Source organism: Azolla caroliniana, unplaced genomic scaffold (assembly GCF_043228905.1).
Source record: "Azolla caroliniana isolate FFs.n. ecotype wild unplaced genomic scaffold, voAzoCaro1.0.p SCAF_3, whole genome shotgun sequence".
Taxonomy (NCBI): Eukaryota; Viridiplantae; Streptophyta; class Polypodiopsida; order Salviniales; family Salviniaceae; genus Azolla; species Azolla caroliniana.
This window is the reverse complement of record NW_028230438.1, coordinates 19,005,485-19,019,410: the sequence shown is the minus strand read 5'-3', so window position 1 is coordinate 19,019,410 and position 13,926 is coordinate 19,005,485. Positions and strand designations below refer to the sequence as shown.

At 37.7% G+C, this 13,926-nt stretch overlaps 1 protein-coding gene across 1 annotated transcript; it reads right to left on the bottom strand.

Moving 5' to 3' along the window:
* Positions 1-11,398: 11,398 nt before the first annotated feature.
* Positions 11,399-13,645, bottom strand: LOC147866406 (uncharacterized). The gene is made up of 2 exons (XM_087316851.1): positions 13,484-13,645; positions 11,399-12,208 (listed from the first exon to the last, which is right to left on the bottom strand). Exons 1-2 carry the CDS (start codon positions 13,580-13,582, stop codon positions 11,453-11,455), a joined length of 855 nt encoding a protein of 284 aa, XP_087172977.1. The 5' UTR covers positions 13,583-13,645; the 3' UTR covers positions 11,399-11,452.
* Positions 13,646-13,926: the final 281 nt, after the last annotated feature.

Below are 13,926 nucleotides of genomic sequence, written 5' to 3'. Positions count from 1 at the left end.
TGAGAATAACTAAAGTTGTAGCCAAATGGCTAGTCAGCCCCAACAGTTAGTTAACCCAACAACCACATCTTGCCCTTTATAAAGAGGAACCTTCTCCTCATGTAATATGAGTGACCTCCGTATTTTCTTTCTCCTATAGTGACATATATTTATATTCTTGAGAATAAATGACTGTCACAATGTTTTCTCATTTTTCTATACAAATGCTACATGTCCTCTTTAACAATCTAGTTTTCATAGCACTTCACAACCACCAATATCACCACCAAAGATAGGGGTTTAGCTTTCGACTTATTTGTATCATTGTTCCTTTTAGCTAAGAAGGACAACAATTAAACCAAGTTAAAAAGTGTGGTTTGTTTGGGTTTACTAGTTCCATCATGTACCTTCATGTACTCCCCCTCAAGCTTGGAAATGAAGTGAATGGAGCGAAATGTTATTGAGAATTGTTTTGTGTTTGTAAACTTGAAGTGCTCTCGTGAAGATATACCCTGCCCAATGATGAATACTTATGAGTGGGATATCTCAAATGTCCACTTCATTCAATACATTGTATCTCCCACCAATGAGTGATTTCTACGATCAGAAGGCGATTGTAAGGATTATTATACACAAGTTAAGGACAATACTTATCATGCACAATTAATAGTACACCAATAAGTGCTTCAGTGAAGATATTTTGTTTGATAGTCGGCCTAAAGGCGTTGGAAATTCGCCTCAATTTCCTTCATTTATGAATGAAACACTAGGTTTCACAACAATTGAATGTTGTTGAGGTTGTGACAAAGGATCAAGACTAGTTGGTTGATATGGTCTTTGACATACTTTAGAATCTTCTTTAAGGCAGATGACTTCAAAAGAGGCAATTGCCACACTCCTATAATTTGCCTCAATGCTTTTCCGCACCTCATTAGGTTGCTTCATACTACTTTATGAGTGGTGTAACTTCCTAGTGATTTTGGGAAACTTGATTTCAACCATTGATTAGTAAAATTGTTAGCCTAATTGGTGTCCATGTACCTATTAGAGCTAAATAAGAATTCTAACTTTACAGAAATTATTGCAATGTGTGTGTTGTTCATGTACTCTGATACTCAGTTTGTGTAGTCGAGTAGTCAACCGAGCTAAGATATCATCAAATAGATCAAATTTTAGATGATGTACTTATACTCAACTCATGTATGATGGGCCAAGAGTTCAATTGCAACTTCAAAGTTTCAGTTCAATGGGTTCAAGGTTAACTTGTGTTTCACCAGGCCAAATTTGAACTAAAAGTTCAAGATATTGTGAAATGCACATAAAGACAATCAAAACCATCTTGCCTAGCTTCTTACTTCTTGCTCAATTTATAGTTGATACAAAGGTACCCATTTGGGTTAACTTAGCTACATCCATGTTAAAAGGGTGGCACAAAGGAACACGTACACCACAGCATGAAGGCATGCACTTGCATCAAAGGGACACCACAATATATTGGTGTTGAAAAAACGAAATCCTTGTGAGTTGTCAAAATAATCTCAATTGCATCAAAGTACTAACCTTGCTCATATCTTTCATCTAATTAAATTTGTTGGCAAATTGATTGTTCATTTTCTCTATGATGGACATGTATCCTTGTTCAGATGGAATTTTGGGAAACTTTCTAGCTTGGGATAGGTCTACCTATTGTGCCATAGTCATTGTAGGCAAACCAGGTGATGAGGCTCATTTACCTTTTTTATGTCTTTCTTCACCTTTGAGGTCATGATGATAAGAACACTAAACTCATCATCAATTGGAGTCAAGTTTGTTGAGTACATATCCTCTTCATTAGAGCTCAAGTGTTCAGTGTCATGCTCAAGCATCTTTACCTTCCCTTTGCTAGAGCCTAAGACAAGTGGGTTGTGTGGGACAAAGTGGGGATAGAACATTCAAATCACATCGCATCTGCCTGCATTTCGTTACTCGTCGACTCAATCAAAGTTGAACTATTAGTGTGGACATCATTTGATGGTATTCTCAATTCTGGTATCGACCTCAAGCTAGAAATCCTTGTTTATCTAATATATAGTTAGCCTCAGAGCATAGTAGGATGTGTTTTCATGAAACATGATGTCTTAGCTTATACACAATTTGCAAGTCAAAGGGTTAAAACACGTGTATCCCTCTCAAATGAGTAATTTAATAAGACACTTTTTGAACCTTGGGTCAAGCTTAGATCACACTTCACCAAGTATATGCACATAAGTTGTGATGCTGAATACTTTGAAGTGTGACAAATCACCATTTTTTCCATAAAAATAATCATGTAGAGTCACATGATGCACTCTAGTAGTAAGACAAATTCGTGAGGTGAATTGAGTGTGCACACCACTTTCCGTTGGCATGAGTTTAACAAATTCTTTTCATTAACAATGATAAGGGTGGCTTCTATGATGTGCCATTCTTTTACTTCATTGTATTGCTTTGGTGTGATGTGTGGCAGCATGAAAACTAGTTCAACAAATTCTGACCCATGAACTCATCATAAACTTATTATTTGCCATTGTGAACTCATAAGAAAAGTATTGTTCACCATCTTAGATCAAAGACAAAACCGCTAGTTTGGTCATTTTTTCCACTAGTTATTGAGCTTGCAAAAATATTATGACACCACTATTAATATGCATTGGTGGGTAAAAGCAAACTACGATATACCAAAAAAGTATTGTTTTTGGCTAAAAAATTAGGGCAACTTTTTATACAATTGGTATTTAAAATTAAGAAATAATAATAATAATTTCGAAAAACATTCTTTTTAGGTAGTGGGGTGGGGGTAGTACAAAGTGCAATAAAGAGAGAAAATGGGGACAAATGGTTATGAGAGGATCTTACAATTTTGGGGGCTATTTCCCCCCTCACATTAAAGTCTTTACCTTAAATTAAATTTGAAGTTTTTTCCAACCAAGCATTCTCCATTTCATCGTTTTCATATTTGAAATCGTGGGGACAATCGTTTGTTTGGACTAAGGAAGCGGACACGGCTTTTGATGGTCTCAAGAAAGAATTTACATCGGCTCTTGTTCTAGCTCATGTTGATATGCATAAATCATATATCATTGAGGCAAACGTGTCAAATTTCGCCCTCGATGGTATTTTGTCACAACAAGGTGACGATGAGAAGCTACATCCTGTGGCTTTTCACTCGCGCAAATTTGGTGTTGTTTTGAGTTTGCAATGAATAATAATATATAATGAGGAAATATTAGTAGTTGTTCGTCTAGTGGGTTTTGTTTCCCTTAGTCAAAACACTCTAAGTGACATTTTCAGAGCGACTTTTAGGGTTTTGTACATGATTCCTTGTAATATTTCAAATTCATATTCATATTCCTTGTAAGAATGTTGCATGTTCATATTTCTTCTTCTATTTCTTTGTTTTCATATCTGAAATCATGTTATACTCGGTTATGAAATTATTTATATGATTCTTATGTGATTCTTGTTTATTTCTTACGATTATAGGTCCCATTTGGTAGCATTAGTCTACTATTTCTTACTATAACCTTTATTACCTTAAGTACTTTCCTAAACACTATTTTTCAATAATATATATATATATATATGTTAAAAACTGTACTCAATGAGATTGGGGTGTCTTTAATACCAATAGACACAAAAACAAGTATCCCACTAATGACAATCACAAAGTCAATCAAGGTGAGCGGCCAACAAACCAAAGTAATAATCAAGAAGCCACATGACACGCTTTCAAATGTTCTTCAGGTTCTAACTTTGTGCCACATAACACAATTCAATGGCCCCATTGAGCCCCACAAAAATTCCTTGAGACAACTGAAAACATGTTTGAGAACATCCCACCATCTTCTCAAAATCTTTGTTGTCTCCAATGAACCGTTCTTACCCAAGTACCCCAACCAAAACATGCATAATGCCCCCCATTATGGCCTTGCTAGCCCAAATTACCTTATCCCCACTTCTCCTTAATATGATTCTCCCAATCTTATTTTATATAACCTTCTTGGTTCATGTGTTTAGAATGTGTTGTCTCTAACATAAAGGTTAGACCAACATGGAGAAAAGTTCCATGTGAACAACATATATGTGTTACTCAATCCTACAATATAAGGAAATCTAGTATCAAGGGCGCAATGTGCATTGTGCATCAAAAGGGAATTGGGTTAAAATTCACATGAGAGAATAGTACTAACTATTAGTAAACAATACTAAATGTAGGAGACTAGATTAATAGTATTGATGCATAATAACTTTTTATTTTAGTAACACTTTCATTACTAGTGGGAACCTCAAAGTGAGGTGAAAACCCACAAAGAATAAAGAAAAATATACAAGTGTTGATTAGACACTAAAGATCTTAAAAGCACTCAAAGTAAAGATTGTAAATTTGTAGTGTGATGTCTCTAAGTTGCAGACAATCAAATAGAGATTTCTTGAGGGATTGCTTAAAGAAGCTAACTTCATGCAGTTGGTTTCGATCAAAGACCTTATTATTGTTGGCTGTCCAAATGGTCAAGAGTGCCCAAAATCGTGTCCATTGGAGAAAATAGGCATTGTTGGATAGGGCGCATAGAATTTGTCCAAATATCCAAAAGTGTTTACCAAACCTTTGGCCAGGAAATCTGTGATAAAGAGATGCACTTAGTCTTTGGACAAATGTTGTGAATGAGCAAGTCCATAATAAGTGTGGGACCGTTTCCAATCATCCACCACATCTTGCACAATGCAGCGAGGCTATCGATCTCTTTTGAAGATTCGACCCAGTCGGGAGCACACCCAATAAGCATCTCCATAGGAATAATCGTTTCTTAAGTGGAAGACCAGAGCTCCATAAGCTTGTAAGACTATTTTTCCACCATGATTGCGTTTTGTGTAGGTTCCATTATGCATTTGCATGTTCGTGAAACCATGGGACAAGTTGCAACAACATAATATACACTAAATGTGTTGTAATGTTATGCACTGGAATAACAATGTTCCCTTTTTGTAACATCCAATCCTAAATCCTACGATCTCCATCTAGAGGTGGCACAGGTACAAAGGAAAGTACCAACTCTATGACTTGATTCTAGATAACGTGATGATGTGGCCCAAGACTATAACGACATGTCCTGTCATTGAAGTGCAATAAGTGACCTTAGTCATTTACCACATCTGCAATTGATTTCAGCCCCTTCTTTGCTAAAAAATATGCTTTCATATGCTCTTGTTCAGCTAGTGGCTGTGGGAATATAGCACTCCAATGTAAGCTTTCAAGGCATAAAGAGTTCCTTGATTTTGAATTCATGCCTCTCCATTTTATGTGGTGCAATACTTCCTTCCAGTGCTTTAGAAGCTTTGAGCTAAACAGACAGCCTTTGATGTGCTCATCAAGCTTTCCAAACACTACATCGCAATGGTTAGTATCCCATGAGCCAAATGACTTGGATTTCAAATGATCAAACATATTAGATAGCATTATTGCCCAAGGCAATGTTTTTTCAGCAAATTTTGGCAATAAAGTAGCTTTTTTAGCCAACATATGCAAATGCAAATTAAGAATATTTAGCCATCCACTCAATCGTGGAGTGCATATCTTCTGTAGTGATAGGAGTCGTATACCTCTATGCGACAGCTTAGAGCACCAAATGTTGTTTATGATTTATGAGTTAATCTTTTGTATCATGTGTTTCGGCGAATCAATCATAATTAAGTAATACTGCATGTAAACCATGAATATAGATTGCACTATCCTCAATCTAACATGGAGTGGCCATGTTGCAATCGTCCAATAGCTTAGCTTTTGTCTCCCTTTTTGCAAGACCCATTCAACCTTTCTTTTCCCTGTGGCATTCCATCCCAATTGATAGCCAAGATGTCTAACCATTTCATTTGGGCTAACAACTTGACCTGGCCACAAACGTTGATGCCAACTATATGGTGTCAAGGGTAGAAGTTTGGACTTGTTGAAGTTAATGTCATGAAATCGAGCAACTAATCCATACAATTTGAGGGCATCCATAATCACCCTCATATCATTTGGATTGTAAACATAGAAGACTACAGTAATAGTGTTGATACGATATAGTACTAAGTTTTTATTCAAGAATAGTAAACATAGAAGACTAAAGTAATAGTGTTGATGCTAAATCAATCATAGATTAATAGTATGAAATTGCTAGAAAGTATTGACCATAGTTATTATGAATACGATGTTTTTGCAAGTTCAAGACCTATGAAGCATTTGTCGACGAAACTTAGTACTAGAAGTACTAAACATACAATCATATGTACATTTTGTAGTTGTAGTGCAAAGGCTTCTAGACAATGACTACTAAACTAAACACAACTCAAGTACTCAATTCTCAGACTCAATATCATAATGCTAATATCATAGTTTGAGATGTGAGTGATGTATTATTTGATGACCATGAAGACATTGGATAGATATCTCAAGAATGTTTTAATGTGCTCACAATTATGAAAAATACAATCTATGTCAAGCAAATGATGACGCAAGGAGTGCAAGTGGACTCCAACTAACATGGGTGCTTCATTAAAGTCCTCAAGGACATATGTCTAGACTCTACAAGTTGCTCATGGTCAAAGAGAAGGTCAAATGTTTATCCTCAATGAAAGTAAGTTGAAATAGTGATATTTTCTAAAGGGCAAAATACCATAATCATTATTGAAATGTGGCGCAAATGCATTGACCACATAAACCTAAAAGTTATGATTGATACAATGTTAGTGAACTTTTAGGTTCAAATGAAAATCGGGTGAACAACATGTCTGAAGCATGCTAACTCGGCACCACCTAGTCCCACAAATGCAATATGGGGATAGTGTACTATTAGACATCATTCACTTGGATGTATGGCAACTCATGCAAGCCATGACATTTGATGGATGTCATAACTATGTGACCTTCATTGACAAACATTCCACTACATGTGGCCCACCTTATACTTGAAAAGGTTCAAGTGTTTTCGCACTCGTGTTGAGAAAACAACCGATTGACATATCTAATATCTTTAATCTAGTTGAGCAAAGAATACTTCTCTAATGAATGGACAATATTCCTCAATGCGAAGAGATTTGTGGTTGATTCATATGTTGTTACACACTTCAAAAAAATGGTGTAGCAAAACAAAAGTTCCACTAGACTAGTACAAAAACATGGCACATTCCATGATGAACTCACATGTTGCACACACATTAGGCATGAGTATGCATTAATTCACATCTTATGAATTAATGCCCAACAAATGAACTGCACAATGTCTCCCATGATCACTTCTTTGAAAAGAATATCTATATTTTGAACTTAAAGAGTGTTTTGCAATATCACATACATGCATGTACCCAATGAAGTAAGAATGAAACTTAACTTGCATATCTTATGATATCATGTTTGAAGGATTATGGTACTCTCTAAACTTGCATATCTTATGATATCATGTTTGATTATGGTACTCTCTAAACTTGGCCACAATCGCAAGGGTCAAAGATTACTTCACCCGTGATGAGTGACCCAAACAATCCATCAAACGACCACAATACATCACTATGTAAACCAACCAATGTCCTTTAGCATGTAGTCACTAACCAATACATGCAAAAGGCACAAGAAACACAACACAACACATCACTATATGCAAAAGATACTATGTAAAGCTTGCTTCTCTCTCTCTTTATTGTAATTACCTTACCCTAGTGGTAAGTTGTTAGCACTACAAGCACTGTGTTCTGGCTCTGGGTTCGAAACCCAACTTCCGCACCTCACTATTATATACTTCTTATATATATCTTAATTCACTAGATGCCTCTGGGTTCGAAACCCAACTTCCGCACCTCACTATTATATACTTCTTATATATATCTTAATTCACTAGATGCCACTGTGGATGGAATATATATCTTAATTCACTAGATGCCATTGTGGATGGAATATAGGGGTTGAACCCATGACCACCTGGTCTCCATTGGGCAACCTTACCAACTGAGCTACATCTCTCTCTCTCTCTCTCTCTCTCTCTCTCTCTCTCTCTCTCTCTCTCTCTCTCTCTCTCTCTCTCTTCATGGGCCAAATTTGGCCTTAGAGGACGTTAATATATATATATATATATATATATATCTACTAAAGGTAAGTGCATGGGCTAGAAAAAAGGGCAAGAGAGCTTATGGACAAGGTTGGTTTTCGAAAACACCATAGCACTATCGATTACCTTGTAACCCTTCGAGTATTAATGAAAGAAAGTCATTTGAAGGATACCTATTCTCCCCAACTCTATTTAGTTTATGTATTTCAGATGAATTAGAACAAATGATTTACAAGTTTTGTTCTAATCAAATGATGTAGTACCTTTTGCCAATACTTTAGGAGATGCACAAAAGCTTATGAGGACATCCAAAGAATTTTGCATGCACTGAAAGTTGAGTGTCAATAACTTTAAAACAAAACGGTATGCTTGTGAAGAGTTAAACCATGCATTTTATAAAATAATGAACCACATGAAAGTGTGGAAAGCAAATACCTTGGCCTTGAAGTTCCATAGATGGAATGAATGTGTTATCGGCCGATTAGGGTGGGAAAACATGAAAGTGTGGAAAGCAAATACCTTGGCCTTGAAGTTCCATAGATGGAATGAATGTGTTATCGGCTGATTAGGGTGGGAAAAGGGAGCATATCATGCATTTGAGAACACATGCAATCATGGATAAATTAAGTGTTGGGTCCTCCAGAAATACATTTACAACATTTTGGTGACATTGACGCTTCTCTATGGGATGGAAGCGTGGGGCAAAAGTATGGGGGTGGTAGCATCCCTATGTCCAAGTGAAAAGAGTTTGAAAATGTACAAAAGTATTTTCTTACAAAGTTTCTCCAAGTCAAGAAACAAACACCATACACCCTCTTTCGTGAGATGGGATCACTTCCCATTAAGATAATGGCCATAGAAAGGGTTATCACATATATAGTTAAGGTTAAAAATGATCCCTCACATTGACTTCTAAGACTCAAAAAGTTTTTCCAAGTCATGAAACAAATGGCATACACCCTCTTTCGTGAGACGAGATCACTTCCCATTGAGATAATTGTCATTGAAAGCGTTGTCAAATACATGTTTAAGGTTCAAAAAAATCTCTATCGATTTCCAAGACTCACATGGGAACCACACAATATAGAAAAATGGTTTGGATGATAGGATGCAACACACTTGCTTAATGATCAATCAATAAATTCCTCTATGAATGAGGCCTTCTTGCAACCCCAATGTATCATTACATGAGAAAATTGTGGAGGCTCACACTTCACACATTATTCCACAATACATAACTACAAAAACATGTTCTTCACCTACATGTTACAGCCCGTCCTGTTGTCTATCATCTAAACCATTGCTTTCATGTGACTTAGCTCACACTCACTTGATATGTCATTGGAGCACAAGTGATGAGAGTAACAGACTCTTCACATTTTGAAACAAGGTTGAGACTCTTGTGTATCACACTTTCACATAACACTCTCCCTTTGATTAAATATGACTACGATTTGCACGCATCATCAACCAAACCCAATCTTCACAAAATTTCTCTCACAATCACAATGTGCACTCTCAATTCTGACATCCAATAATAAAGTTCTTGAACATCGACAGCCATTACTATCTTTTTTGTTTCGTAGGTGATATTTGACCTTCAAAGATGATAATAAGAAAACCAATCCATATCTCTCTACACATACTCGTGCTTTTGCTCTCAACCATTCCATTGCACATAAATCTCATGAATAAAAAGCATTTCAAAAAACCAAACTTCAGGGTTTAATGCATAGAAATTTTAGAGAAGTTATCAACACAATATACATTTGGAACTAAGACACAACTAGCCAAGCTCATAGTTAGGTCAAACTCATAGTAAAAGGATCAATGAGTTCCCCAAGCAAAACACAAGGCTCTTTTAAAAACACTTGCTCTTCCCAATTGGTGAGTGAAAAACCTAACCCAACCACTAATGCCATATTAGAGGTTGTGTCACATGTTTGGGCACCAAACATAAAATCAAGTGGTTTCTTTATCTTTTTGTATCATACAGCATTGCTCGAATCACTTTCAAGGATTTCGTTGTACACTCATTCTTGTTTACTGCTCTCCATGGATACTATGCAACAAGAAAATAGCCAAAAATGAAATTGCATTTGATGATTCTCACAACTCGGCTCTTTTGACAGCTTTCGCAAAGATAAAGACACAAATGGCCAGCCATATTATGTTGACCAAATACAACCTACTTTTTATATTACTGACCAATTATATACCCTACTTCACAACAAAAGCAAAGAACAATTGCATTATAAAAAACCAATTTGCACAAGCAAAAGACAACTTTCTTCTTTGACAACCCAACTAAAATGATCAATGTTGCCTCACATCAACAAAAACCAACCATAGCAAAAGACAAGTTTCTTTCCTTATCTACAACTAATAACTACAAATTGCCACCATCGATCACAAAATACAAAGCTTTCTTCGATAATCTACCCAAAGGAACAGAGAAAAAGAAAGTGCTCTCCTATTGTCGAGAATCTATGGAACAATCTCCAAAACAGTGGATGGTGCACACATGCATATACAAGCAAAAATCAGAAGCCCTAGTGTGATGAAAATGCCCTTGCATATATATAGCATTCCATCAAATCAGTATTACATCTTCTACTGCAGTCTATGAGTATATATAAAGCATACACTACCAGTCCACATACATACAATACTACCAAAACAATATATGCATACATACACACATACACGTTTCTATCCCAACCAAATGATAAGATAGTATTCATTATGGAGAGAAGAGATAAAGATAAGATAATATGCTATTCTGCTGCTGCTATTATTATATGCATTACATTACAATCAATCATTCTTTTCATTGTTTATTCATTTCTAAACAAACAAAAACACCACATGATAACAGAAACGCAAGAGAGAAAAAGAGAGATTACAGATTAAGCCCAAAAAAAACAGCAAATTCCATGTTTCTTTTGGCACAAATTCAGAGATTTTTCTTTTCCATCTTCTGTCTGAGAATATATCTTGTTCTTGTTTTTCTCTCGAAGTAAAGAACAGATAAAAATCAAACAAATCGGTTCGTGTACATTTCACTTCACGTCTTCTTCATTTTTCTCCTTCTTCTGCTTGGTTTTGGTTTAGGGGAGGGGGGGGTGGGGAGGGAAAGAAAAATAGGAAATTACAAAGAAAAAGCATTACAAGTTTCTTTTTCTTCCCCATCTCTACAAACCCTAAAAAACAAAAGTTAGAAACCCTAGAAAGCAGTTACAAAGTTAGGAACCCTAAAACGACCACAAGCACAGAACAAAGACATCCAAAGAGAGAGAGAGAGAGAGAGATTAGAAGACATAAAAACAAAAGAGAGTTTAATAATGAAAGTGAAAAAAGAAGGGGGCACTTTTATACTACGCTTTTTTGGCTTTCTTGGAGGGGGATTTGGAGGTGGTTGTCTTGGCTTTACCAACTGTTTTAGCAGCTCCTTTGGAGGGAGATTTAGGGGCGGTTTTGGGTGGAGGTTTAGGTTTAGCAGCCGATTTGGCGGCAGACCTAGCAGCTGACCGAATGGCGGTGGAGCTGGGCTTCTTATCTGCAGCCGGCTTCTTCTTCGGGGGTGGCACAACCTTGGCGGGGCTTTTGGAGGCACGTTTGGCGGGGGGTTTGGGGGCAGGCTTGGCGGCGGTTTTGGAGGCAGGCTTGGCGGCTGTTTTGGAGGCAGCAGCCGCTTTGGGGGCCGATTTAGGGGCAGTTTTGGGGGCCAATGGTTTCTTCTTGGGGTTAGGTTTTGACACGGAAGCCTTGGAGGGGGCGGATTTGGCAGGAGCCCCTTTCTCCTTCCCTCTTTCTTTCGTCGATTTCCTGGGCGATGGGGCAGCAGCAGATGAAGTGGAGGGGGATTTGGATTTGGCTGGCGATGCCGATGCCGATGCCGATGCCGATGACAACAAAGAAGATGCCTTCTTCTTCAGGTCATCAGAGAGCTTGAAGGAGGCTTTCACCTTCACGAGTTTGCTCTCCTTGGCCAACTTCCTGAGATGGACGAGCAGGATCTTCTTGAAGTTAGGAGGGAGGGAGCCCTGGTATTTGCTCTCCAAGAACTTGGCGATGGCGTATTGGCTGGACCCTGTTCTCTCCTTCAGAGAAGCTATGGCTTCTGATATCATCTGTGTGTGTATGTGTGTGTGTATGTGCAGGAACAAGACAGGAGGCAGTAACAGTTAGTAAGAGATAGGGCAACAGGTAGTACAAAGAGAAAATCAGTGCCGCTAACCGCAGCTAGTTAGTTAGTTTAACAGTTAGTTAGTGAGTGAGTTAGTTAGTTTGACCGTTATTTTGTTTGTTAGTTAGTTAGACAGTTAGACAGTTAGTCAGTTGACGAGCCTCATTCAAATGTATGCGGAAACGGCAAGCGTCCGTCACCGTTAAGACGCTAACGCTAACTTAACGGGCCTCCTCAACTTTAACCCTGGTTAGAGTAACCGTACCCAACTAATCCCTAACCCTGGTTAGGCCACAGTCCCGCTGACGTCAACCCCGGGTTGACATAACGGACCCATCTGGTTTACCTTTGGACGGAATGCTTAACCCTAGTTAAAAGTAACGGCCCGTCAAACTAAAGTCTAAAGGAATGGTTAGTCATTGTGGTTAACTAAACGACCGGCTTTGAGGCAACCGTCGCTAAAATTAGCGGCTATTCTAGCAGGACATTGCCTGCCTCAAATCCGTTTTTCCAGTCTCTTAATCACTACTTACCTCCTGTGAACGCAGATAGATGACTCTGCAGAGACAGTCGAGAACCAGACAACCCTAAAAAACCATATGAAGACGATACCATTTCCATACACGCGAGACCCTAACCCTAACCCTAAAACACAGACGCACGCTTAGTCTCATTCTGACTAACAGCATGATGTGCCTTGCCCGGAACACAATCCTGAGAGGTATCCCAGAATGGAAGCCCTAATCTGAGCAGCTAAGCATTCCATTCAGAGACAGCCGAAGATGTTTACTGAAATAATAACTCAGACAAAGAATGACCTGAAATGTTTAAGCAACGCCTGTCCTCCTAATTTCAGGCAGAGACGCTAAGCCGAGACTAAAGCTAGAAATTTACACAAAACAATTCAATTTTGCGCTCAAAACTTGTCTAATTATACAGCAAGCAGCTCTACTCTGATCAATTTTTGTGTACAGACATAAGAATCACTGACGTAAGGAACCCTAGCAAGCAATTTCCACGCACAGAGACGATAAAATCAGAGGCCCGAATCATGCACGAAAGAATTTAATTTCCGCATGAATAGAGACCTTAAAAACAGTTCCATTTTCGAGGCGAATTACACAGAAAGTCGATGATCAGAAACTCACAAATAGAACAGGAATAAATGGAATTTAAAAAAAAAAACAAGAGAAGGACTTGGGAAGGAAGGAAGGAAAACCTGGAGGTAAGAAGGATGAAGAGGTTCAGATTTGGCGGTGTTCTTGGTGGAAGAAGAAGCCTTCTTGGTCTTCTTTGCGAGCTCTGAGGAAGCAGCCATGGCGGCGAGGCAGAAAGAATGGAAGAAAGAAAATAAAAATAATAAAAAGGGGGGGGGCAGGAATTAAAAAAAGGAGAAAAAATTAAAAAGAAAACAGGGAAGGAAGGGAGGGGGGGGGTGCTGGTGTTGCCTGTCGTCGTCTTCGTCTTCGTCGACTGCAGGAAATGATGGAAAAGAAGACAAACAAACAAAAAAATTTAACAGGGAGATCTGGCTATGGAAAAGACTGTTATTTCTGGAAATTAAAATAATATGTATTTTTAAGTAATTTTTTTACGAATACATATTTTGTTTTTGTTTTTGTTTATACTGTTATGGATATATTTATGTATGTATGTAGATGT